This window comes from Typopeltis vanoorti, chromosome 1 (genome assembly GCF_054136105.1).
Source record: "Typopeltis vanoorti isolate ZY-2024b chromosome 1, IOZ_Tvanoo_1.0, whole genome shotgun sequence".
In the NCBI taxonomy this organism is placed as follows: Eukaryota; Metazoa; Arthropoda; class Arachnida; order Uropygi; family Thelyphonidae; genus Typopeltis; species Typopeltis vanoorti.
Genome location: NC_143549.1, coordinates 179897256 through 179925205, shown reverse-complemented (window position 1 = coordinate 179925205; position 27950 = coordinate 179897256). Strand labels below are relative to the sequence as shown.

The 27950-nt window shown below is 34.2% G+C and overlaps 1 protein-coding gene across 2 annotated transcripts in view; it reads right to left on the bottom strand.

Moving 5' to 3' along the window:
• LOC150110678 (zinc finger CCCH-type with G patch domain-containing protein-like) overlaps positions 1–27950 on the bottom strand; it is a 149472-nt gene that overhangs the window by 43088 nt on the left and 78434 nt on the right. For both annotated transcript variants that reach the window (XM_090395595.1, XM_090395602.1), the window contains exons 7-9: positions 25030–25187; positions 19686–19858; positions 9285–9328 (exon numbers count right to left, since the gene is read on the bottom strand). In XM_090395595.1, the coding sequence (XP_090251721.1) occupies positions 9285–9328; positions 19686–19858; positions 25030–25187 (375 nt within the window). The remainder of the gene's footprint in view (positions 1–9284; positions 9329–19685; positions 19859–25029; positions 25188–27950) is intronic.

The window sequence follows — 27950 nt, the reverse complement described above, 5'->3', positions numbered from 1 at the left end:
CATTTTAGAACCCACTTATTGGATACTGAAAGAAACAACCCATAAAGTATCATGCAATGTGAATCTCATAAACTTTTATAGTCTATATATATATATATATATATTAAATTATATTATGCATGAATTCTCCTCGCTCCCTGCAGTAAACAATATGTCCTCCCCAATAGCAATTATATTGCAGAAACATGAAAAACGATTACTTTTATTATGCCACCGAATAAGGTTCACAGACATCTGCAGAACTGTGTAATATATTTCTCAACAAATAGTGCAATTACAGACAACTGGGAATATAAACACAACTAATGAATTACATCTCCCCTCCAAAAGAAACTGCTATATAGACCCAAGCAAAACCATATGTTGCCGATGCAACATAAGGTTTTGCTTGACACTACCCCAACATGAACATGTTAAAACTAAGAAATATATAGTGAATATATTTCAGATATTATGGAAATCGGTTTAAGAGAATTAGCATTTCCATTCAATTGTTGCTTTTTGTTTGGGTCGCACGACCTTTTGTTAATACCGCACCAATCATATGCACTTCTTAATAGCTGCTTTTTCTCTATTGGCCTACAATCGCGCACATCTTTCACTTCTCATTAGTAATTTGTCAAGGATTGTTCATTACGTATCTCAAGTCTTAATTACTGGTAATTTTTGCTCGATATAATGGGAAAGAAGATGTCTCTATTTGGGTAGATAATTTTGACATTGCGCACAAGGAACTGCTCTCGAGGACAGAAGAAGTGATGGAGAATAGAAGCTTCTTGGTAAGTCATACCAATTTTCAGTTGTTGTTTTTTTCTGAAAACTTTAGTTTCCGAAAATCCCCACATATATCTCGCACCACGATTTTTTAGCTTTAATTTTGGGAAAAAAGTGTGAGTTATATTCGAGTAAATACGGTAATTTTTTTAGTTTTCAAATTCTTAAGTATGGATCATTATCATTCATTAAATACTGAATTTATAAAACTGGAACAAATCTGAAAATAAACCCCAACTCAACATCACCAGAGTTAAAGACTGGTACTATCAACGTAAGAAGCCTGAATGGCAAAGAAATGGAGCTAGCTGAGGAATTAGATAAGTACCAGATCGACATAATAGGGGTGACTGAAACAAAAAAGACCAAAACTGGAGAGATCTTTCTGAGCAATAAATACAAAATGTTATATTCAGGCAATGACAAGCAAGGAAAAGAAGGAGTAGCCATAGTATTCAACACAAAATACGAGGCTAATCTTCTTGAATGGCAGTCAGTCTCAAGTAGAGTAATGTGGGCAAATATGAGAATGGGGAACTGGACAATGAGACTTATTTGTGCCTATGGTCCCACAGAAGGTTCTACTAAGGTAGAAGTGGAGGAATTTTTTGAGGCTTTAGAAAAAGCAACTGACACAATGAAAAATGAAAAGTTGGTCCATGTTGGGGATCTAAATAGCAGAGTAGGAAATGATTGTGAGACATACAAAAATATTTTGGGAAAATTTGGAGAAAAGAGCAAAGCTAATAATAATGGCAAATATCTGTTGGACTTCTGCTCAGGACATAGACTGGTTATTACTAACACCATGTTCCAACATAAAAATGTGCACAAATTCACATGGAGAGAAGAGGCTAGGAATAAGAAAAGTCTTATTGACTATGTTATTGTTGATAGTGATGTTTTCTCCCTGGTGCAGGACACCAGAATGTACAGAGGATTTGAAATTGGAAGTGATCACTATTTAGTCTTGAGCAGGATAAAATTGAATTTCATATTGAAAAGAATAACATGTAAGAAAGTTTTAAAGCGAATCAAAGTTGAGCAGCTCTCAGATGTGAGCTGTAGACTAAAATACACAAAGATTATTGAAGGAAAAATTAAAGAGTTTCAGAACAGGAATCAAACCTTGGAGATTCAGTGGCAAACTCTGAAGAAAACATTGATTGATTCTGCCAGAGAGGCATGTGGTGAGGTTGTTTGTAAGGATAAAAAAATCAGAACTCCCTGGTGGACACCGGAGGTTAAAGAGGCAGTGAAGGAAAAGAAGAAAGCATACCAAAAGTTCCTGTCAAATTAGTCAGCTTGTGCTCTTAGAGAATATAGAGACAAATGCAAGAATGCTAAACACTGTGTAAAACTAGCTAAACAAAAGTCATGGGAGGACTTTGGCAAGAATATAGAAAATAAATATCAAGAAGGTGGCAAAATATTCTGGAGGTTGTTGAAGAAGCTTAAGAATGGAGGAAAGAGTGCTATAAAAGGAATTAGAGATGATAAAGGTGAAATGAAAACGGGAGAAAAAGATATCCTTGAAGTATGGAGTAATTACTTTGAAAAACTGCTAAATTAAACAAGCAGTGATGACAGCACATTGGTAAAAAACACTGACCAGGCATGCAGTCAGGAATACATATCCATACTTGAAGTAGAAAAAGCCATCAAAGGCTTGAAATGTGGAAAGGCAGCAGGAGTAGATGATATTCGACCAGAAATGCTGACGTATGGTGGTATAAGAGTCTTACAGTGGCTGCACTGCATAGTTCAGAAAGCCTGGACAGAGGGACGAATTCCCGATGATTGGAGTAGAGCTCTCATAGTACCCATATATAAAAAGGGAAATAAAACTGAATGTGAGAATTACAGAGGTATTTCCCTACTGAGCGTTCCTGGCAAGATCTATGCAAGTATACTTGAGAAACGGTTGAGAAGGATTGTGGAAGAAAAGCTTGGTGAAGAACAAGCTGGATTCAGGCCAAATAGAGGCTGTCAGGATCAGATCTTCACTTTACGACAAATAGTCGAGAAAGCACGGGAATATAACAAAGATCTGTATTTAAGTTTTGTCGATCTGGAAAAGGCATATGACAAGGTGCCAAGAGAGAAGCTATTCAATACGCTGCAGTTATATGGTGTCAATGGGACATTATATCAAGCAATACTTAGTCTTTATTTGAGTTGTAAGTCAGCAGTTAGAATTGAAGGAAGTACAGGAAGATGGTTTAATGTTAAATCTGGTGTGAGACAAGGATGTACATTATCCCCTCTGTTATTCATTATCTATATGGATCACATTATGAAGGAAAGTGGTATTAAACATGATATCAAAATTGGAGATGTTAATGTCAGCTCTTTGCTTTATGCAGATGATGTTATACTTCTAAATAAATCCGCTACAAATCTGCAAGATTCTCTGACTAAATTGAATAGCTCTTGTAATAGATATGGTATGAAGGTCAGCAATAAAAAGACAAAGACAATGAAAATAGGCAGAATCGTTGAAAATGTCAACTGTGTTGTGAATGGAGAACCTGTGGAACAAGTAAAACATTTCAGCTATTTAGGCACGATTTTTACTGAAGATGGTAAATTAAATATAGAAATAGACAACAGAATCAGCAAAGCTGGTATGGTGGGAAGTCAATTGAATAAATTCATATGGAATAAGAGAGAAATTAGTCGGAACACTAAATTAGCTGTATACAAGACAGTGTTCAAACCAGTTTTAACTTATGGATCTGAGAGCTGGGTCAGAAGTAAAACACTTGACCAAAGACTAGAGACTTCAGATATGAGAGTCCTGAGAAAGATTATAGGCATGAACAGATGGCATCAGTGGCAGTATCATATTAAAAACGAGGATATTAGGAAAGAACTTGACATTGTCAGTATTCAGGAATGCGTTAGCAGAGCTAATCTCAGGTGGTATGGTCACTTAAACAGAATGGACGAGGAAAGATTAGCAAAACAAGTGTTCTCTGCCAGGTTGGCAGGAAAACGACCGAGAGGAAGACCAAGATATAGGTGGATTGATACGGTACAAAGTGCTTTAGACAATAGAAATATAAGATCTGATAATATTGGAGTGTTGACAAGTAACAGACTGATTTGGAGGAAAATTGTAGATAGGAAATTAATAATGATGTAATTTTTTTCATGTAGTACTATCATATCCTGTACACCCCTTGAGGGTACATGGCAGGAATTTGATGATGATGATGATGATAAAAGAGAGCAATATAGCAGATATAGAAATAAGCAATTTCATTGATAAAATTGCTTATTTCTCATTGATGATAAATTATTTATATTAAGTAAAAATGTATAGTATCTTTATAAATTTTGTTCTATTAAAAAGAAATCATATTTTTTTTTGTTTAAATGTACATCTAAATTCAAATAAAACACATTTACGATGAAATATATCTTTATTTATTATTATTATTTTGATAAGGTACTTGGTAATAATGAAAATTAAAGAAGGGTTACACAGATATCTGAAGTTTCAGAAACACTGATCTATCCAAATATTTAGACTGAAACATAGGTGTATATTACGCTCTTCGTTTTCTTAAATTCTGCTTCAAATTTGGATAGATGAAACAGTGTGATATGCACTTACATTTTTTTCAGCGTTATTTCAATTTTGAATGTGATACATATTGAGTGTATTGTGTATTCTGTGTTTAAGTGACTTTGGACAATTTTTGACTTTGTTTTTAATTGTGAATTTATTTTTGTTAGACAAATAAAATTTTAAAGATAATAGTTTATAAACATATCAATCAGAGGCGCATTTTGCTAAAATGCCAAAATCGCTCGTGGCAGCATACTTTACATCTTACATTTCTCTCAATAATTATACTTAACCTTTAATTATCAAATTTTCAAATTATTGTATAAATTAATTATTTATAGTAAAAATCTGTACAAGGCAACTGTTTTAAATCGATTTTTTAAAATAAGATTTGATTGTTTTAAAACTCTTAAAAATAATAAATTAACTCAAAATTAATAATTAATAGAATAATTTATCAATAGGAAATTTATTGTCATTTTGATCACTAATTTGAAAGATAAAAAGTTATCGGGAGCTACTTTTCTCAAAAGGAAAAGAGAAAAGGAAGAGCAAGTAAAGAAAGCAACAAGCGATATAAGGAGATTTGGAATTTGTGTGAGCAAGGTGTGCTCACCTTGCTCATACAAAGGGAATCAGGAGCAGGTTTTTTGCATGGAGAGTGTTGAGTGATTGGAATACATTGCCCGAGAGTGTGTTGAGCGCAGAGACAGTAAATATATTTAAGGCCCGGTATGATAAGCTATGTGTATAATAGTAGCCCTACCACAATGAGTCTTTAACTCCATGAAGGTTTTTATAATAATAATAATTATTATTATACATCTTTAACATATCCGCAAAGTTTTCTTACATGCCAGTTCGCTCTCCATGTATTAATGTGTATTATATTATTAGCTTGCTGAATGAATTTTGTTACCTCTTATTTATGAAGGTAAGTTTGTAGTTGAATATGTGATTTATCTTAGTAATGATTTTTTTAAATAAATTATTCATTTCATTTTCTTTGTAGCTATAGCCGTGTTGTTTTTAACTTGTTATTTTACGAACTCTTGCATATATTTGAAATTGTGCCCATTGACTACTGTATTGAGTTTTACGTTAATATTAAACAAGGTAATTTTTAATTTTATTTTGCTAATTTATTTGTTTTCTTAATGCAGTAAAATCGGATAAAAATTATTTTGTAAAGAGGCTAGACTTGGCAAATGACGATTCAATTCTAAATTTTTTACATTGTTTTGAGCCCATACTTTATGAAAAAAAAAAAAATTTTTTTTTTTGATTTCAGAAACAGACAAAAATGGCAGACCAGAGAAACAAAATGAAAACCCTTTCTGGTCATCAATACAGAAAAAGAAGAGCAGAATGAGAAGTTATTCGAGCTCAGCAAGAAAATCAATTGTGGAAATTTTTTAAAAATATCAGAAACAAGAGTCAGTGAAAGCAACGTTCCTGTGGAATCCCCCACTGACAAAGAGTCTGAATGTTCGAATTTGTGTTTAGATGATAATCAGACTCTTGAGAAACATCCAATAACTTCAAATACAAATACCTCAACACTAAATTACAAGCTTTTTGACGATCCAGCTTTATGGCCAAACTTGTCCAATTCAATAATTGATATATTAGTGAAACGAGGTCCTCCTGCTGAATCAAAAGAGACTTTTTTTCCACGCGATGAACATAATAGAAGTTTTCATGTATCGCATTATAATAGGATTTTGAGTAATGGAGAAACCATTAAAAGATCTTGGTTAATTTACTCAAGTTCAAAAAATGCAGTATTTTGTTTCTGCTGCAAATTATTTTCTAATATTCGAACTATGAACTTAATTTCGGAAGGAAATAACGATTGGAAACATATATCCCAAGTTCTTCAGTGCCACGAAAAATCTGAAGAACATTTTAATATTTTGAAAAATGGATTGATTTGGAAAAGCATTTAAAAAAAAAATGAAACAATTGATCACCATCAGCTAAAATTACTCAAAAAAGAACAAGAACACTGGATGCATGTTTTAAAATGCATAATATCAGTTATTAAATTTCTTGCAAAAGAAAACATTGCGTTCAGAGGAAGTTCAGATACTCTATATACAAATACTAATGGAAAATTTTTGAAACTGATTGAATTATTCGCCAAATTTGACAACGTATTACAAAAACATGTAGAACGCATAAAAAGCAATGAAATTCAAGTTCATTATTTAGGGAAATGTATACAAAACGAAATCATTAATATATTGAGTAATGAAATTTTAAAAAAAATTGTATCTAAAATAATGAATGCTAAGTATTTTTCAATAATTGTTTATTGCACCACTGATATTTCACAGCAAGAGCAAATGTCCTTAATTGTAAGATATGTTTCTATAAAAGAAAAAAATGAAGAAACCCAAGATATTATACAAATAGAGGAAAGATTTCTAGATTTTATTAAAATTAATAATACAACAGGAAGTGGTATGACTGAAGTAATTTTAAAATTATTAGAAGAAAAAAACTTAAATATTCAAAATATCCATGGTCAGGGATATGACAACGGGTCAAATATGAAGGGGAAGAATGCAGGGGTACAAGCACTTTTAAGGAACAAAAATCCTAGAGCATTTTTTGTTCGTGTTGTACGCATTCCTTGAACTTGGTATTGAGCGATGCAGCAAGCTGCAATGTAGATACGGCTTTATTTTTTGACATTATTCAGTCAATGTATAATTTCTTTTCTTCATCAAGTCATCGATGGGAAGTTCTAAACCACATCCAAAATTTTACTTTAAAACCTTTATTCACGACGAGATGGGAAAGTCGCGTTGAAACTGTAAAAGCAATACGAAATCAAATAAAAGAAATACATGAAGCTTTAATTTTCATCACAGAAGATGACAGCTTAATTGGGCAACAAGGCATTAAAAAAAATTGGAAGCTAGTTCGTTAGCAAAAAAAATTAATTCTTTCAAGTTTATATTTGGCACATCTGGTATGACATTCTAAGTGAAGTCAATGCATCTAGCAAACAATTACAAAATATCTCTTGTAATATTATGGAATTCTTGAAATCATTAGATGTCACGAAAAAATTCTTGACGTCATACAGAAGCGAAAATAATTTTTTGAAAGTTAAGCACCAAGCTCATAACTTTGCTCTAAATATTGGGTTAAATGCTGATTTCCCAACTAACGATAGCACACGAACTCAACATGTAAAAACTAAATTCGATTATGAATGTCCTAACGAATCAATTACTAATTTTGAGTGACAGTTTCAAATTAATTTTTAAATGTAATTCTTGATTCAGCAATAACATCAATTACTGAGAGATTTGAACACTAAATAAATATGAATCAATTTTTGGGTTTCTATTTAACACTGGTAACTTAAAATTTGATAATGATACAGTAAAAAAAGCTTGTTTCAACTTAGAAACGGTTCTGTCTGATGGTGATCAAAAAGATATTTTAGCAATAGATTTATTAGATCTTCTTCTTCTTCTTCTACGCGTTATTCCCGCTTCCTATGCAGGGTCCGCGTGTTACTTAGATGCGACTTCTTGTTAGTACTACTCCCAACTGACCCGTCGCCTGGTCTGCCGCTGGGGGGGGGATATATTTTTTTGACTGTAGAGGCGTATGTTCACGGGAATATATTTTTTTGACTGTAGAGGCGTATGTTCACGGGGCCAGTTTGCCTGCTTGCGGGATGAAAAACGCCAGATAAACTGGCGGAAAAAACCCTACTGCCCGCACCCAAGACCGGCTAACTTGGCTATGCCTGAGGAAGATCCTCAAATTCCTCACGTCTACAACGGGAATCGAAGCAATAGATTTATTAGATGAATTAAAGATATTGTCTCGGGAGAATATCAAATAATCATTCTCCCAAAGAAGTATTAAATTATATTTGTGCAAAGAACTGCATAAGTCTTTTTCCTAATGTGTACACATCACTACAAATTCTTTTAACAATCCCAACTACAGTTGCAAGAAAATTTAGAAAATTGTTCTAAATAAAGTTGCAACTTAATTTAGAAAAACTGCAGAGCGGAGTTTTTCTAAATTAAGACTTATTAAAAATTATTTGAGGTCCACAATGTCCCAACAGAGATTAGATGGCTTAGCCACTTTATCTATTGAAAGTGATATAGCCGAGACATTAGATCTAGAAGTAGTAAAGTCTTTTGCCAAAATTAAGGATAGAAAGGTTTCTTTTTTTTAAATAATTAAAACTGTTAATTCTTGATTTAGATTTTTTCATATTTGTTTTGTCATATTTAACGTGATTTATGTAGTATTTATAAATTGTGTTAAAATTATGTACTCATTTATATAATAAACAAAAATATTTTATTTATTTATTAGTATTATTTATTTATTCATTGGACTCCACCAATTTGAACTGCTTTTGTACTATAATAAACTATGTAATATATATTTTGTAATATAATATTTTTTATTTGAACTTTTTTGGAGAATTTCCTAAGAAACTGGATTTATTCTGTATGTTGATTTTCCTATGAAGGCTGAGGAACAGTCACTGACTTGACACCTATTGTCAGGTCATTCATCAATATTAAAGTACTGCAGCCAAGACTAACCTTTTGTGTGCATTTATCTGATTGTAATAAACCTTGTGAAACATTTACAGCAAATTCATGACAAGGCAGTAATGCAATATCTTCACTATTACTGGGACATTAATTCTTTTTTAAAATATTTATAAACAAATTTAACACTATTTATTTCATTAATTATGAAGTTATGAATATAACTGTGGATGTGCCTTAAATGAATTCCTGTTTGAAAACATTTTCCCTCCCTGTACAAATTGATTAAACTGCTCTAGCATGCTGATTGAGATAAAAATTAGGAAAAGTAAAACATATATATATAGCTGTTGCAAAACAAAAGAGAAAAGTCACATTTTAAAACTTACCCCCAAATATAGCCCATTTTTGCCATAAGTTTTGAACCAATTCCCTAATAAAAAGGAAAAGCATGAAAGTAATAAATTGTCTAAAATCTTACAGGAAATACGTGGTATGATTTATCTGAAAATTATATTTTATTTCAAATGATTCAGTTCATATCAAATTTCATTTCAATTTACATTTCAAATATAAACTGGATAGAACATATAATAAAATAATAATACAAATAAAACTTGAATAAAATTGTCTACCACAAAATCAGAATCAGAACAAAAAAAAAAAACATGTTTTTATAGTTAACATAAATTCTACAGTTGAAACAATGGAAATAACATAAGTACATAACAAGTTATGCACTGACCAAAGTTGAATTAGAAACACTATTCAAGAAAAGTAAAACCACCATTCTGGATAAGTGGGAAAGGGGAAGCAGTATAAATGCCACCTTTCAGGGAAGAAGACAGTTCAAGGGTTAAGAACTTTAATTTAGCAACTGGATATTTTGACTTTTGATGAACTGAAGAAAAAAGTCAGAACTGTAAAAGGGATCTGAGATGAATGATAAAGATAATATAAAAACCAAAGATAAAAAAAATTCTGGATGTCTTGAGTAGGTATTTTAAAAGACAGATAAATGAAACAAAGAATCACAGAACAGTGGTAGAAATAATCAATAGGAGTACAAATCAATAACTGAAGCAGAAAATGCTATCAGAAACCTGAAATGTAAAAATTCAGTCAGAATACATGATTTGACCAGAAACAGTCAAATATGAAGGTAAAAATGTTTTACACTGAATATTCAGAAGGCCTGGTCAGAAGGACAAATTCCTGATGATTACAGTGGAATTCTTGTAGTAACCATCTATAAAAAGAGAAACAAAACAAATATGTGAATTTTTACTACTTCATATTCCAGGTAAGATTTATTAAGATTTAGCCTCTTCTCAAGCATTCATGAGAAGAGGCAAAGAAAAATTGTGGGAGAGACACTTAGAAACTTTCAGGACAAATAGGGATTGTCAGGGTTGTATTTTCACTTTATAAAAAAACAGCTGAGAAATCATGGGAATAAAATAGGGATCTACTAAGTTTTGAAGAAAAAGCACACAATAAGGTGCAAAGAGAAAAGATTTTCGAAATGCTACAATTATTATGGGGCAAACAGAACATAAGAAGAACAATACAAAGTATATTTTAAGTTGAAAGTAAAAAGTTAGAATTAAAGGAAGTATACAGGAAGAGTTTGATATAAAATCAGTGATAGACAAGAGTGACAACTGTTATTCATCATTTATATGGATCATATCATGAAACAATATGGCATTAAACTGGACATTCAAATCAAAGATATCAAACTTAGCCTTTTGCTTTATGCAGAAATTAGGCAATAAAAAAAAATAAAAAAACTATGAAAAATGCAGAAATGTGGAAAACTGCAATTGCATTCTCAATGGAGAACCCATAGAACAAGCAAAATATTTCAGCTATTTAGGCATGGGAAGATGACATATTAAATAAGGAAATCAACAACAGAATAAGGAAAGCTGGTGAAGTGAAGCGCCAGTTAAATAAATTTATATGGAATAAGAGAGAAATTAGACGAAACATTAAACTAGCTGTATACAAGACAATGCTGAAATCAATCTTAACTTATGGATCTGAGAGCTTAATTAAAAATAAAACTGGTGATCAAATATATGAATGTGCTGAGAAAAAGTAGAAGGCGAAAATACAATATCGATGGCAGAATCATCTCATCATCATCATAATCAAATTCTTGATATATATCCTCAAGGGGTGTACAGGATATGATAGTACTACATGAAAAATTTACATCATTACTAACTTCCTATCTACAATTTTCCTCCAAATCATTCTGTTACCAGTCAAGACTCCAGTATTATTAAATCTTATATTTCTATCTTCTAAGGCACTTTTTACTGTATCAATCCACCTATATCTTGGTCTTCCTCTGGGTCTTTTTCCTGCCAACCTGGAAAACAACACTTGTTTTGCTAATCTTTCCTCTCCCATTCTGTTTAAGCGACCATACCACCTGAAATTAGCTCTGCTAGCACATTCCTGGATGCTGACAGCGACAAGTTCTTTCCTAGTATCCTCGTTTTTAATATGATATTGCCATTGATGCCATCTGTTCATGCACCTAATCTTTCGCAGGACTCTCATATCGGCAGTCTCTAGTCTTTGGTCAAGTGTTTTACTTCTGACCCAGCTCTCACTGTCTTGTATACAGCTAATTTAGTGTTTTGGCTAATTTCTCTCTTATTCCATATAAATTTATTCAGTTGACTTCTTACCATGCCAGCTTTGTTGATTCTGTTGTATATTTCCATATTTAATTTATCATCTTCACTAAAAATCATGCCTAAGTAGCTGAAATGTTTTACTTGTTCCACAGGTTCTCCATTCACAACGCAGTTGACATTTTCAACGATTCTGCCTATTTTCATTGTCTTTGTCTTTTTATTGCTGACCTTCATACCATATCTATTACAACAGTTATTCAATTTAATCAGGGAATCTTGCAGACTTGTAGCGAATTTATTTAGAAGTATAACATCATCTGCATAAAGCAAAGAGCTGAGAAGATTAACATCTCCAATTTTGATATCCGGTTTAATATCCCTTTCCTTCTCCTCTGTTATAATGAATAACAGAGGGGACAGTGTATATCCTTGTCTGACACCAGATTTAACATTAAACAAAATTCCTGTACTTCCTTCAATTCTAACTGCTGACTTACAACTCAAATAAAGACTAAGTATTGCTTGATATAATGCTCTGTTGACACCATATAACTGTAGCATATTAAATATCTTCTATCTTGGCACCTTGTCATATGAATTTTCCAGATCAACAAAACTTAAATACAGATCTTTGTTATATTCCCATGATTTCTCAACTATTTGTCGTAAAGTGAAGTTGTGATGCTTACAGCCTCTATTTGGCCTGAATCCAGCTTGTTCTTCACCAACTTTTCTTCCACAATTTTTTTCAACTGTTTCTCAAGTATACTTGCATAAATCTTACCAGGAACATTCAGTAGGGGAAATACCTCTGTAATTCTCACATTCAGTTTTATTTCCCTTTTTATAGATGGGTACTATGAGAGCTCTACTCCAATCATCTGGAATTCGTCCCTCTGTACAGGCCTTCTGAACTATGCAGTGCAGCCACTGTAAGACTTTTATACCTCCATACGTGAGCATTTCTGGTTGAATATCATCTACTCCTGCTGCCTTTCCACATTTCAGGCTTATGATGGCTTTTTCTACTTCTAGTATAGATATGTATTCCTGACTGCATGCCAGGTCAGTGTTTTTGTACCACTGTGCTGTCATCACTGCTTATTTCATTTAGCAAATTTTGATTACAAGGATATATTTTTCTCCTACTTTCATGTCTCCTTTATCATCTCTGATTCCTCTTATAGTACTCTTTCCTTCATTTCTGAGCTTCATCAACAACCTCCAGAATATCTTGCCACCACCTTTATATTTATTTTTTATGTTCTTACCATGTCTTTTGTCCTCCCATGACTTTTGTTTAGCTAGTTTTACAGTGTTTAGCTTTCTTACATTTGTCATTGTATTCTCTAAGAGCTGACTTATTTGCAAGAAAGCATATCAATAGTTCCTTGCAAATAAGTCAGCTCTTAACTTCCTGCATCCACCATGGAGTTCTGATTTTTTTATCCTTACAGACAACCTCACCATATGCCTCTCTGGCTGAATCAATGAATGTTTTCTTGGTTTCAGAAAAGGAATCAAGGTTTGGTTCCTGTTCTCAAACTCTTTCATTTTTTATTCTCAATCATGTTTGTGTATTTTAGTCTCCAGTTCACATCTGAGAGCTGCTCAAATTTTATTTGCTTTAAAACTTTCTTACATGTTATTCTTTTCAATGTGAAATTCAATTTTATCCTGCTTAAAACTAAATGGTGATCACTTCCAAATTCAAATCCTCTGTACACTCTGGTGTCCTGTACAGGGAGAAAACATCACTTCCTTGTCTCTTCTCTCCATATGAATTTGTGCACATTTTTATGTTGGAACATGGTGTTAGTAATAACCAGTCCATGTCCCAAGCAGAAATCCAACAGGTATTTGCCATTGTTATTAGCTTTGCTCATTTCTCCAAATTTTCCCAAAATATTTTTGTATGGTTGATAATCATTTCCTACTTTGCTATTTAGATCCCCAACAAGGACCAACCTTTCCTTTTTCTTTGTGTCAGTTGCTTTCTCTAAAGCCTCAAAAAATTCCTCCAATTCTACCTCAGTAGAACTTTCTGTGGGACCACAGGCACAAATAAGTCTCATTGTCCACTCCCCCACATCACTCTACTTGAGACTGCATGCCATTCAAGAAGATTAGCCTCGTATTTAGTGTTAATACTATGGCTACTCCTTCTTTTCCTTGATTGTCATTGCCTGAATATAACATTTTGTATTTATTGCTCAGAAAGATTTCACCTATATTTGCCTTTTTTGTTTCAGTCACCCCTATTATGTCGATCTGGTACTTATCTAATTCCTCAGCTAGCTTCATTTCTTTGACATTCAGGCTTCTTATGTTGATAGTATCGATCTTTAACTCTGGTGATATTGAGTTTGGGCGGGTTTTAGGTTTTGTTCCAGTAGCTGACTTTTCGCTGTTTGCCCTGGTTCCCTGGCAAAAACAATGGGAGCCTTGTTTAATCGGGTGACGCCCCAGCCTACATGAAATTCTGTCATGTTGTATCGTAATTTTTTATTTTGGTTTAAGCAAATAAAGAATAAAATTTGGTCGGCTAAATCCCAAATTGCCAGCCCATCCTCGTTCGTTCTGTGTAGATACCTAATAAGATGCACCACAAGAAAGTGAGGATTGGACATTAGGTCAGAATCCCTGATTGGTTCTCCGCATTCCTTTAAAGGGTATGTGGTGGTCTCCTCTCAGTTATATAGCTTTAACCCTTAAGCACCCAGCAGAATTATCTTAATGTTAGTTCTTGTGTATATATGTATATATTGTGCCTTATTGTCCTTTATAAATCTTATCTATAGTTCTTTAGTCTTTTGATTAGTTGTTCTGCTGCTCCTGTTCAGGCCGCTAATTTACAGTGCTTAGTCTTAGTTAGAGCCGAATTTTATCAGATAACGTTCTTTCTGACGGATCACGTGTATTATTCTTGCAGACAAAGAGAATGCCCTGGGCGAGAGCCAAATTTTTCTATTGTTGTAGTTCTGGAGTTAGCGCCTTTTCGGAATCAAGAAAAATTTATTTGTTAATACAGCTGCGCCATCTTGATTCCTATACAAAAAAGATATTTCTGTCAGAGAGTTAACATTCAGATAATCATTTAAGGCATTAGAATCTATTATTTAATACACTCTATTAGTTTATTCCCTAATCAGCAGTCGTAACCAAATCCCCCCCCCCCGCACTTGAATTTACACAGGTTCTAATTTTACCAAGCGGTACATTGGCATGAGAAATCAGGCAAGTCTCTTAGGTATAGAAAGAAAAACATTTATTTTACACTATGATATTGTACACAGAGATCTTTAATGTCTAAACTTTGCTTCAGACATATAATGACTTGTTCATGAAAGAAAATCTCAAAAAGTCCTCAGATATTCTATCTCATTATAACTAAATAGTCACTTAAAATATTTTCAACAGATCAATTAATCTAATTCTCATTAACTAATAACAGTTATATAAGTGAACAACCTTTCAGTTCCCCAGATTAGACTACAATATACCAAAATTCTATCATGGGCATAATTTAGTAACAATGAACTTCTAAAAATACAAGATTTAGCTACAAAGTAAAACACTATAGTCCAGACAGTTATAAAAAGGTCCTATCTCATATACAGCTAGCACTTTCACTCTAATCCTGCTCTCAGTACGAAAGACAATAAAAGTTTCTATGTTACCGACCACGTGGGCTTAACATCAATCTTTGCTGATTCCCCTTGGTTAGGTTCCTAGGTCTGCTATCTGTAATTTCCTCCATCTTCCTACCACTAGTGATTACGATCACGAACCACAACTGTTCCTATAACTTTAGTGACACCGCTTCGACAGATAGGCACGTACGACTCTGCATAAAGCTGCAGTCTCTGCTGGCTGCTATGCTTGAAACGGATCGCTACCTGACTTTGTAGCTGTTGTTGACCATCCTTCTAGTTGTCGCCATGCACTGCTTCCATTGGAACCCACAACTGAGGGAGAGAGACACCACTAAGAACAGAGAACTGAGAGAGAGCTATTTCTGCTGCCAAATCCTTATATATCCCCTTGTCCACTTTCCCAACTACGTCACTGATTGCTCACGACACTTAACTCTTTTTTGCACACTCCCCTATGCTTCTCCCCAAAATGCTCCCCATCACGTGGGTGCTGTACACGTCTCGGACTTTGCATTGCAATGCCCCGGGTTATGTTCAAAAGCCGATTAGGCTAAAGTGGACTTGGCTTAAACTTTCTCCTTCTAAAGTAACTTTCACTAAGACCTTTTAGACTCTGGTATGTTATTTATAAGACAGTTTAATTTATCACTTACAAAATTCCGTTAATAAAATATTAATACATTAAAGTTTTCATTTACACCTATGTACTAGCATTTCCTTTTTATAGAGTTTTTAGATCCTAGTTAAATCCTGAATGAAATGCTCAATAACAAATTGAACCTTTAATTCCAGATTTAACAATAAAATGAAAATATCAAGAAGACTTTTTTATCATTCAGGAAAGGGAGCAGAACTATTCTAAGGTAGTATGGTCTTAAACAGAATGGAAGAATTATTTTCATGTTTGTTGCCTTTTTCATGGTGTTTTTTTTTTTAATGTATTTACTTTTTTTATTTCATTGCTGATTTTCTATAGAAAGCAATGAAATAAGCTTGATATCTCTGAATCTGATATCCAGTTTAATGTCCTTTCATAATGTGATTCACACAGATGATGAATAAGAGTTGAAATAGTTGCACCATTTTCTTATATTGTTATGAATTATTTACACTGAGTAATAATTTATTATATAAGGCCATATATTTCAGTCTGAAAATTACAGACAGTCTTCAGTGGCAAAAAAAAAAAAAAAAAAAAAAAAAAAAAAAAAAAAAAAAAAAAAAACAGTTGATGCAAGGTAGAATGCAAACAATGGATTTATTTGAAATATAGTGAGCCACATGAATAGAAAAGATATTACAAGAACATCAGTCATATATTTTCCATAGAAAATCTGATTGGCTCAACATGGAGTGGACACAGACAACATTCTTTGGTCTGAAACACACCTACTACATCACTCTTGATACAAATTTTCAAATACAAATAAAATTAATGATGTGTATTTAGATAATGATAGGCAGTCATTCTAATTCAAGTTCAGGCTGTGAAAGAAAGTTTCAGCCCTCTCCTTAAATAAATGTTCAAATTTGTATCAAGAGTGATGTAGTAGGCATGTTTCAGACCAAAGAATGTTGTCTGTATCCACTCCATGTTGAGCCAATCCAATTTATCAGCTTTTCTATGGAAAATATATGACTGATGTTCTTGTCATCTCTTTTCTATTCAGCGTCTAGTTTGTCCGAAGTAGTATAGATGGGTCACAAGGAACTTTGTATACACCTGGGAGAGACAGAGAGCATTTATCTTTTGAAGAGTGGGAAATAAGTTGAGAGTTTGATGGGTATAAAAGTGGCTACTATATCATATTTCTTTAGAATTCTGGAAATCGGTTCTGAAATGCATGAAATGTATGGGGTTGGAACTCGACATACTGTTTCCTTGTTGTTTAAGGTTAAGTTTGTAGGAGTCAAACAGATGTAGTGAAGTCCTTTCTGAGAAGCCATTTAATTTCATATATTGTTTGATATTTGAGAGTTCTTCCTGTACTTGATGAGGAGTCAAATAATTAGTCTTAGCTCATCGAATTAAAGACTTTATGATTTCTGTTTTTTGAGGATAGTATGCAGATTGTTGAAGAATGTAGCGTCCAGTGAAAGTGGGATTTCAATAAACAGATGTGGTTAAATCACCTGATGGTGAGTGGATGAGAAGAACGTCTAGAAAAGATAATTTGTCTTTTTCCTTCCATAGTGAATTTGATAGAAGGATGTAAAATATTTATAGTAGCTAAAAACATTGATTGAGTTTCTTTATTGTGAGGCCACACAAAAATGTCATCAAGATGCAGACACCATAGAAAAGCTAAAAACTTATTCTGCAAAAACACCTAGGTTCTATGTTTTACCAAAAATCCATATATAAGACACTCTACTCATTCTAATTGTAGACTTAGTGATTCACCTATGTATCTGGCCACTCGTTACTGGAACAATCTCTTCTGCATCTATGACTTGCACACCATCTGTATTCAGCAGAGTTATTCTTTCAAATTCATTCTTTCTTTTACTTGCAGCATAAGGATAGAATTCCTTTGGATTGTCTTTACCTTGCAGAACCAGTTTCTTGTCATAGTCAGACCTAGCTTTCCATACAACAGTTTTGACTCTTCTGGCCTACTGCTTATAATTTTCATAACTGATATCCTTATGGATAAGGTATTCCATCCACATCATATTTTTCTTATGAAGCTCTTACTTAATTAGATTACACATCCATTTCACTCCAACCCTACATATTCTTCAAATGCAAAACGCAATCTAATATTGTATCATTTAAGTATTTTTTAAACACTTTACATGCATTATCAATACCCTTCCCATCCAACAACTGATAACATGGTCCAGAAAGCAGCATACTTCTCAGGTGGTCATAATTTCCTGCTTTCTTGTAGAAAGGCTTATTCGTTGGTAACACATGACTATTAAATTATTTAAGGAATTTACAACATATACTGGAATATTAATTAAAGGAAACTTTAATAAATACTTCCTATATTTCAGCAATGTCACATTGCCATCTTCATGGGAACATACAACTATGACACATGCATGCAGGCATTACAAAAAGCAAATGAGGCAGAAGAGAGAAACTACTGTTGTTCCTGTTGTTCCTAGAGTCCTAACGGTGCCCCCTAGGGAGCTATATTGGGTTGTCTTGGCTGTTGGGCTGATGTTCTCATGATGTAAGCTTCCCAAATTTGGGGCAGTCTCGTGAACCCAAATTTGTTGAGGTTTGGAAAGTTTTTTAGAGCTGAGGCTGATTCTATGAACAATCTTTCATATTTAAACTTGCTGCGGTGCATTAACGTGGCTTTCTTCCAACATATTCTGTGGCGGGTATCCAGAGCGTGGTCTGCAAGCTCAGAGTGGTGAAACCGGATGTAGTCCTTGTGTTTCGAAATACTGAGATTTGCAGCCCTGCCTGTTTGGCCAAAGTAAGACAGTTTACAGCTGCAAGGGACCTGGTATACCCCAGGTATGTCTAGGGGAAGTGGTTGGTCTTTGGTGGAGCAGAAATTCAACTGATTTAATTTCTCAGATGATTAACAAATCTAATTTTTCTATGTCAAATACTTCAATTTTCATCAATGATTATCATCTTTGGGACTATTATTATTATCTGAGAACTCCAGGGAGTCAAGAACCCATCAAAAGAGGCAATAAATCAACCAAACCAGCTGTTAACTGGTTTGGGTAATTTATTTATACTTTCCCTTATACAAAATGATTTATGTTATACTTTCTCTTAAATTCATTCACACTAGATGCACTCACTACCCCTAAAGGCAAACTATTCCACTCACTCACTGCTCTTTGGAAGAAAAACCTAGCTCTTGCCCCTTTCTTGACTGTGAACAAATTTCCATGGATACCCCCCCCCGTGTTCCCTCCCCCCACCTTTCATATAACAAAAAATTTCATCAAATGCTATCCTATAACACCCATTCAAAAGTTTATAGGCCTTTATCATATCACCCTTCTTTTTTCTGTTTACCAGAGTCTGTAATCCACAAACTTGCAATTTGTCCTCATAATCAAATACCATAATTCGAATATAATCTCTTCTTTGCACCCTTTTCACAACTTCTTTATTCCATTGAAACCTGGAAGACCAAATCTGTACACAATAATCTAGGTGTGGTCTTATCAAAGGCTTATAAAGAGGCAAAATGACTTCCTTATATGTCAAGGTTTGCTTCAATATCGCAATTATCCTCTGAGTTGTATTTGCAACAGTTGCAAATACAACTCAGAGGATACCAATATGCCAAGATCCCTTGCCTCCTCAGTTTCTTGTAGCATAACCCCACTATTGACTGTTACATAACTGAAAATTTGTAAATAACACTCTGCATGCATGTACCACAAGTAGAAAATAGCATGGCATCATCCATACCTAATCACAAACTATTACTTTTAATACACTCTGCAAGGAATATAAATATATCACTTAAATTAAAATTCCCAGAATACTAACTCTGGTATGTTTTTCCCACTGTCCAAGTGACCTAGCATCAGCATCAGTAGGTAACCAAACAAGTGAAGGCTGATCATCATTATTTCCTAATGCTACCATTTCGAAGGGACTGGGAATATCCTCTTCAGATTCATCTTGATCACTACAATTACTAATGCCATCATCTAAAAAATCTAGAAAAAATTACATTAAAAAGTTGGTTTAGAATATAAAATCATATATTGCTGCTTGTTAATATATGAAAATAGAAATAGTAAGTTCAGTTTAATTTTTACAGATATAAACATATGCACATTATCACCAGATGATCATTTTCTACAGAACATGATAAGATAGTAATGCTGTTTGACAAAAAAAAAAAACATCGTATTTGATAAAACTGATGGTGTCAAATGTAACATGAAACCAGCATTAAGGTTTCAAAAAGAATTATAAACCATTTTGGTTTGATGTGATTTGTGGTTTAATTTCATTAAATAATTTTTCTTTTTGGTAAAATAATGATTTTTTTAAGACATTGATAACTGCGTGTCAGTGGAAAAGATAGAAGCATCTGAGATTCCATGACACATGATTATCCGTATCAGAGCTGAGGAAGTTGCACTAAAAACACTTTTGAAAATCAGTACAATGATTTTGAGCTTTAAAGTATGCAGTTTAAGAGATACTCGATACTTTTGAAAACTAATTTGTTTAGAGTACTGTGCCAGGCATTGCTCAAACCTTTCCTAAAAACTAAGCACGCTGTTATATGATACATATGCGACAAGCAAGGAAATGACAGAGAACTGATTCAACGTTCAATTCAGAAGTAGTATTTCACAACTCGTGGATTATTTCTAGTTTCTTACAAGAAATAACATATTTGGAGGTGTCTTATGGAGAGTAATTGCAAATCATATATTCCCATCAAAGATTATTCAGAAATATAATACAGCATTTTCTTCATCCATAAGCAATTAGTTCACAACCTTGTCCACATATCTCCAGTGATTTTATGAAAGCAATACTGGAAATGTACCCCAAAAAAAAAAAAAAAAAGACACTAATACAAGGCCTATTACTTAAAAAGTCCTATAAGATCCCATGAAAGGAGACTATAAACACAGATGAACTGGAGAGTCAGTAAGCAGCTCTTTCAAGAATAAACTTGAATCATTTTCTGATGTTGGCCTTAAAAGGATGTACCAGATATTATGATAATACAACATAACTAATATTACATGAATAATTTCTAAAGTGGTTTATCTATCACATCGCTGATTTTATCAGTTCTTATATTATGATTTTCTAAAGCACTCCTAGTTGCATCAATCAACCCCTATCTTGGCCTTTATCTACATTTGTTCCTATCATTTTTGGTCATACACTTGATTTGCTTTCATTTTCCTTTCTGTCTTAGATTAACTATACCTACACGTTCCAACATGTCATATTCTTTTCAAACACTATACCTTCATGTTTACTATGATTCTCCCATTGATGTGGAGCTTCGGTAACACAGCGGCAATGACAATGCCTTTATTGGTAACACAGAAGCAATGCCTTTATTGGAAGGACCCAGGTTGAATCCTATCTAGTGAAGCAGAGAACCTTTATTTAGATTTTTCAACTGAAGGCGAGTTATTTGGTTTTATATGGAAATGATAGGATTTTTCCTCTTGGAAACTCGGGTTTTTTACCACAAAACAGGCAAACTAGCCAGAGGAGCAAACAACTAACAGACATAATACACTGACCTAGCTTTAGTTGCTTCAGCCATAATCAAAAACAATAACATCCCAGTGATGCCATTTGTTTGGCCTTCCTAATATTCCTCAGAATCCCCATATCTATAGTCCAATCAGTGATCAACTATTTTATCTCACTTTCAGATCCACTTTACTAACATCCGTGGCATTAACACAAACATATACGATGTCCACCATCACCTGAAGTCTTCCAGGACCACACATCTTATTTCTGACAGAAACCCAGATCATAGCAACATCTACTACTGTCCACCTCCAGTGTCCAAACTACCCACTTCATAATTCCTTTCACTACAAGGGTGACCCCTGTGCTTTTGTAAAATCTGACATAGCTGCTAGAGAATGGCTAATTTAGAATACCCTGCATTTGACCTTCTCTGACTAAAGGTTACCTTGTCCCATATAGTAACTTTTGCTTGTTGCATTTACAAGTCCCCAAACACTAATAACTATTCAGATCTCTTCACATCCAGCTATCCAAATATCTACTCCAACACCAGTGACCAAGCAGGACAAGAAGCAGAAGTCTTTGCTACAAGTAATGACCTAACCAGTGACGGCTCATACATAAGCACTGCGACACTACAGCACCCCCAAGGAAAAAATGAAAAAATTAAATTTTGTTTGTGTTTATAAATAATAACAATGCTTACAACATTATATAAATGCAATACAACATGTTAAAGGTTACAGCTTATGTTTTGCCATTGATTGAATAGTTAATAATTGGAATTGTTCAATTAGCACTTTAGATTGCACTGCGATCTAACACAGTGTCGGAATTATCATGTAAGGCCAATTGCAGCAGGTCTTGCCGATATTCGTTTGCACTTCTCATTGCACATTACCCGTGATTCCAACACTGCTCGTTTGGGCAGTGTATCACATGCTTGTGCACGTTATTTCTGTGAGATATGAAACTTTTATTATTGGTGCATTTTCACCCCAAAATGCATAACCTTACATTTTGTCACATTAAATTGACATCCATTCTCCTTAGCCCAGAACTCCAATCTATCCAAGTCATCCTGCAAGATTTTGACATCTTCTGCATTCACTATCGCCCTACCCAACTTTGCATCATCAGCGAACAAATGAACTGTTCCACTTAGATCCTTCCCTATATCGTTAATGAACAGATTAAACAGAAGCGATCCGAGAACAGAACCCTGCGGCACACCACTAGTCACAGGCCGTCTTTTGGACTCTACTCCTGAATAAACTACTCTTTGATATCTCTCCATCAACTACCCACCTATCCATCTCACCAATTCTATATCCATTCCCATATGTTGTAGTTTACGGATTAGAATTCCATGTGGTATCCTGTCAAACGGCTTTGCCAGGTCCAGCAGTATCACTGTAAGCCCATTACCCTTATCCAGTTCAGCCGTCACCTTGTTATAAAACGTGAGCAAGTTACTGAGGCATGATCTACCCTTCACAAAGCCATGCTGTCCCCTGTACAGTATCTCATTTTCATCAATCCATTCCTGTATTTTTCCCTTGACTACTTTCTCCAAGACCTTGACAACGACTCCTGATATGCTGATCGGTCGGCAATTTGCAACCGTAGTCTTGGATTTTCCCCTCTTTCCACACCTTCGGGACTAAACCAGACCCGAGACTCAGATTAAACAACATGGTCAAGGGCACTGATAATTCCTTAGCCGTTTCATGCAAGACCCGTGCCAGTATACCATCCAATCCCACAGATGTATTCACATTAAGGTTCTGTAATAGACTATTCACCTCCACTTCATTCATCACAATTCCCGTATAAACTAATGGTTCCTTCATTTTTTCAATGACACCACCTGGATGATATGCTCTTGCAAAGTGCTCGCTCAGTAATTCCACTATATCGGCTGATTCAGTGACCTCCTTACCACTGTCATTCCTTAAAATCATTTTGCCGTGTACAGTTTTTTCTTGCTTGCAGCATATTGAAAGAACTGTTTGGGATTCTCTTTTGCTTGCATAGCTAGTTTCCTTTCATAATCCACTTTTGCTTTTTTTACTACACTCGTTACCTTCTGGCCTGCACTTTATACCGTTCGTGTGTCTGCAGGTCACCCCCTTTCTTTAAATTCCCTCCACAGTTGTTTCTTTTTTTGCAGCTCAAGCTTAATGGTGTTATTCATCCATTTAACCCCTACTTGTTTTACTATTCGAACCCTAAGTATACAATCAGCCATAACCTCCTGTAAATGCTCCTTGACCACTTCTCATGCTCAATCGACATCCAGCCCTTGCAGTTGTACATGCCATGGCACTGATCCAAGCAATATCCTTGCCATATTCCATAATTTCTCAACTATTTGTCATAAAGTGAAATCTAATCCTGACAACTCCTATTTGGCCTGAATCCAGCTTGTTCTTCCTCTCAGTTTTCCTTCCACAATTTTTCTCAGCCTCTTTTCAAGTATATGTACATAAATTTTACCTGGAACACTTAATAGAAAAATTGCTCTGTAATTCTCACATTCGGCTTTTTACAGACGCGTACTATGATAGCTCTACTCTGATCATCCGGAATTCAACATTCTGACCAGGACCTCTGAATTATGCAGTGTAGCCACTGCAAAACTTTTATATCTCCATATTTTAGCATTTCTAGTCAAATATCATCTACTCCAACTGCCTTTCCACATTTCAAGTTTTTGATGGCTTTTTTCTACCTCGAGTATTGATATATGCTCCTGTTTGCATTTCTCTTAGAAATTTTCTACTATTTCTCTTACTGCTTGTTTCATTTAACAGCCTTTCTAAGTAAATATTCCAGACATCTAGGATATCCTTATCTTCAGTTTTCATGTTACGTTTATCATCTTTGATTCCTTTCACAGCACCTCTTTCCTCGATTTCTAAGCTTTTTCAGTATCCTCCAGAACATTTTTCCACTTTCCTGATATTTACCTTCTATATTCTTACTGAAGTCTTCCCATAACTTTTGTTTAGCTACTTTCACTTTCGAAATGTAAAAGAATATAGTTCTTTTACATTTTTCTCTGTATTCTTTTAGGGCATATATTGACTTGTTTAGTAGGAACTTTCAGTATATTTTCTACTTTTCCAGGACTGCTTCTTTAACTTCTTGTGCCCATCATAACATTCTTATTTTTCTATCTTTGCAGGCAACTTCACCATATGTCTCCCTAGTTGAATCAATCAGTGTTTTCTTCAGAATTTGCCACTGAAACTCAAAGTTGAGTTCTTGTTTTCAAATTGTTTCATTCTCTTCTTCAATAATGTTTGTATAGTTCAGTCTGTAGTTTACCTGTAAAAGCTGCTGAACTTTAATTCTTTTTAAAACTTTTTTGCATACTGTTCTTTTCAATGTGCTATTCAGTTTTATTCTACTTAAAATTGAGTAATGGTCACTTCCAATTTCAAATCCTGAATCAGCATGAAGATATCACTATCAACAATAACCTAGTGAATGTGTGGTGTGTAATGTGTATTCAATGTTTCATTATGCTTCAACTAGCAATCTAATTATCAACTTAAATTAAAAATTCATTCCATTTTAAAAATAAGTAACATACTGCTGATCAGTTTCTACTAATTGATGAGCAATGTTGTACACAAACCTAGAGGTAAGATTTCTTCCATTTTTACGACCTCTGTATTTCCATACTGGCTGTATTTAACTAGAACTTCATGGTCTTCCAAGCAGTTTTCAACAACTGCATTATACCACAAACCATCAGAGTACTTTGCTAAGCAACGTGAATCTCGTTTAAGAAAACTGAAAAGAAATTATAAAAATATTTATAAAACTATAAGCTAACAATAGCAGATATAGAAAATATGATACTGGTTATTCTCCAGCAGCAAATGAAGAAAAATATATAAGAAATTCTTCATTTTTCAAAAGTTGTGCAGGTAGTAATCTACATCACCATCACATTCCTGATAGGTACCCTCAGGAGAAGTACATGATATTATGATAATACTACATGAAAGGTTTAAATAACCATTAACTTCTAATCAACAATTTTCATCCAAATCAGTCTGTTATTTGTCAAGACTCCAATATTGTCAGATCTTATATTTCGGTCTTCTAAGGCACTTCTTACCCTATCAATCCATATAGAACTTGGTCATTCTCCAGATCCTTTTCCTGTCATCCTTGCAAGAACACTTATTTGCTAACATTTCCAATCCCATTCTGTTTAAGTAACCATACCACCTGATAAAGCTCTGCTAATACATTCTGGAATGTTAACATCATGTTCCTTCCTAATATCCTCATTTTTAATATGATTCTACCACTGATACCATCTATTCAATCCCTAATCTTTCTCAGAACTCTCATATCTGTGGTCTCCAGCTTTGATGAAGTGTTTTATTTCTAACCCAGCTCTCAGATTATTAAGTTAAAATTGGTTTGAATAATGTCTTGTGTACAGCTAATTTAGTGTTTTGACTAATTTCTCTCTTATTCTATATAAATTTAATCAGTTGACTTTCTACTATACAGCTTTCCTAATTCTATTCTCTATTTCTATATTTAATTTGCCATCTTCACTAAAAATTGTGCCTAAACAGCTGAAATGCTTTACCTGTTCTATAGGTTTTTCCAATCAGGATGCAGCTGATGTTTTCAATTAATAGCTTTAATGAAACATGTGCAGTAAATTTGATAGCTTACACATGTAACAATAAAATCATATAGAATTTATTCAAAAACTGCAATATAAAAACTGCAAAACTTCATCCAACATTACGTGGACAACGTCAGCGAGACCGACCATTAACTAGATGTGAAAAATTAATCAAAATAATGAGTTATAAATCATGCGTACTTTAGCTCGTTTCTCAATCACAGCTGAATTATATGATATTACACTATTAAGAATTCAAAGGATCGATTGTAGTAAATTGCATAGATTAAAACAAAAAAATTATTTAAAGTAATTATTCATTTAAAGAAGGAGTGCTTAAGGGTCAAAGCTGTATAACTGAGAGGAGACCTCCACATAGCCTTTAAAGGAATGCAGAGAACCGACCAGGGCTTCTGACCTAATGTCCAATCCTCATATTCTCGTGGTGCACCCTGTTGAGTATCTACCTGGATACTGAACGAACGAGGATGGGCTGGCAATTTGGGATTTAGCCGACCAAATTGTATTCTTATTGGCTTAAACCAATTAAACCAATATAGAAAATGATGGTACAACATGACAAAATTTCATGCCGGCTGGGGCGTCGCCCGGTTAAACAAAGCCCCCATTGTTTTCGCCAGGGAACCAGGGCGAACAGTGAAAAGTCAGCTACTGGAACAAATCTGAAAGCACACCTAAACTCAACATCACCAGAGTTAAAGATCGGTACTATCAACATAAGAAGCCTGAATGGCAAAGAAATGGAGCTAGCTGAGGAATTAGATAAGTACCAGATCGACATAATAGGGGTGACTGAAATAAAAAAGACAAAAACTGGTGAGATCTTTCTGAGCAATAAATACAAAATATTATATTCAGGCAATGACAAATAAGGAAAAGAAAGAGTAGCCATAGTATTCAACACAAAATACAAGACTAATCTTCTTGAATGGCGGGCAGTCTCAAGTAGAGTGATGTGGGCAAATATCAGAATGGGGAACTGGACAATGAGACTTATTTGTGCCTATGGTCCCACAGAAGGTTCTACTAAGGTAAAAGTGAAGGAATTGTTTTAGGCTTTAGAGAAAGCAACTGACACAATGAAAAAGGAAAAGTTAGTCCTTGTTAGGGATCTAAATAGCAGAGTAGGAAATGATTGTCAGACATACAAAAATATTTTGGGAAAATTTGGAGAAAAGAGCAAAGCTAATAATAATGGCAAATACCTGTTGGTTTTCTGCTCAGGATATGGACTGGTTATTACTAACACCATGTTCCAACATAAAAATGTGCACAAATTCACATGGAGAGAAGAGGCAAGGAATAAGAAAAGTCTCAATGACTATGATATTGTTGATAATGATGTTTTCTCCCTGGTGCAGGACACCAGAGTGTACAGAGGATTTCAAATTGGAAGCGATCACTATTTAGTCTTGAGCAGGATAAAATTGAATTTCATATTAAAAATAATAACATGTAAGAAAGTTTTAAAGCGAATAAAAGTTGAGCAGCTCTCAGATGTGAACTGTAGACTAAAACACAAAAAGATTATTGAAGAAAAAATGAAAGAGTTTGAAACTCCTTGGAGATTCAGTGGCAAGCCTTGAAGAAAATCCTGATTGATTCAGCCAGAGAAGCATGTGGTGAGGTTGTCTGCAAGGATAGAAAAATCAGAACTCCACGGTGGACACAGGAAGTTAAAGAGGCAGTGAAGGAAAAGAAAGCATATAAAAAGTTCCTGGCAAATAAGTCAGCTTGTGCTCTTAGAGAATACAGAGACAAATGTAAGAAAGCTAAACACTGTGTTAAACTAGCTAAACAAAAGTCATGGGAGGACAAGAACATAGAAAATAAATATCAAGAAGGTGGTAAGATATTCTGGAGGTTGTTGAAGAAGCTTAGAA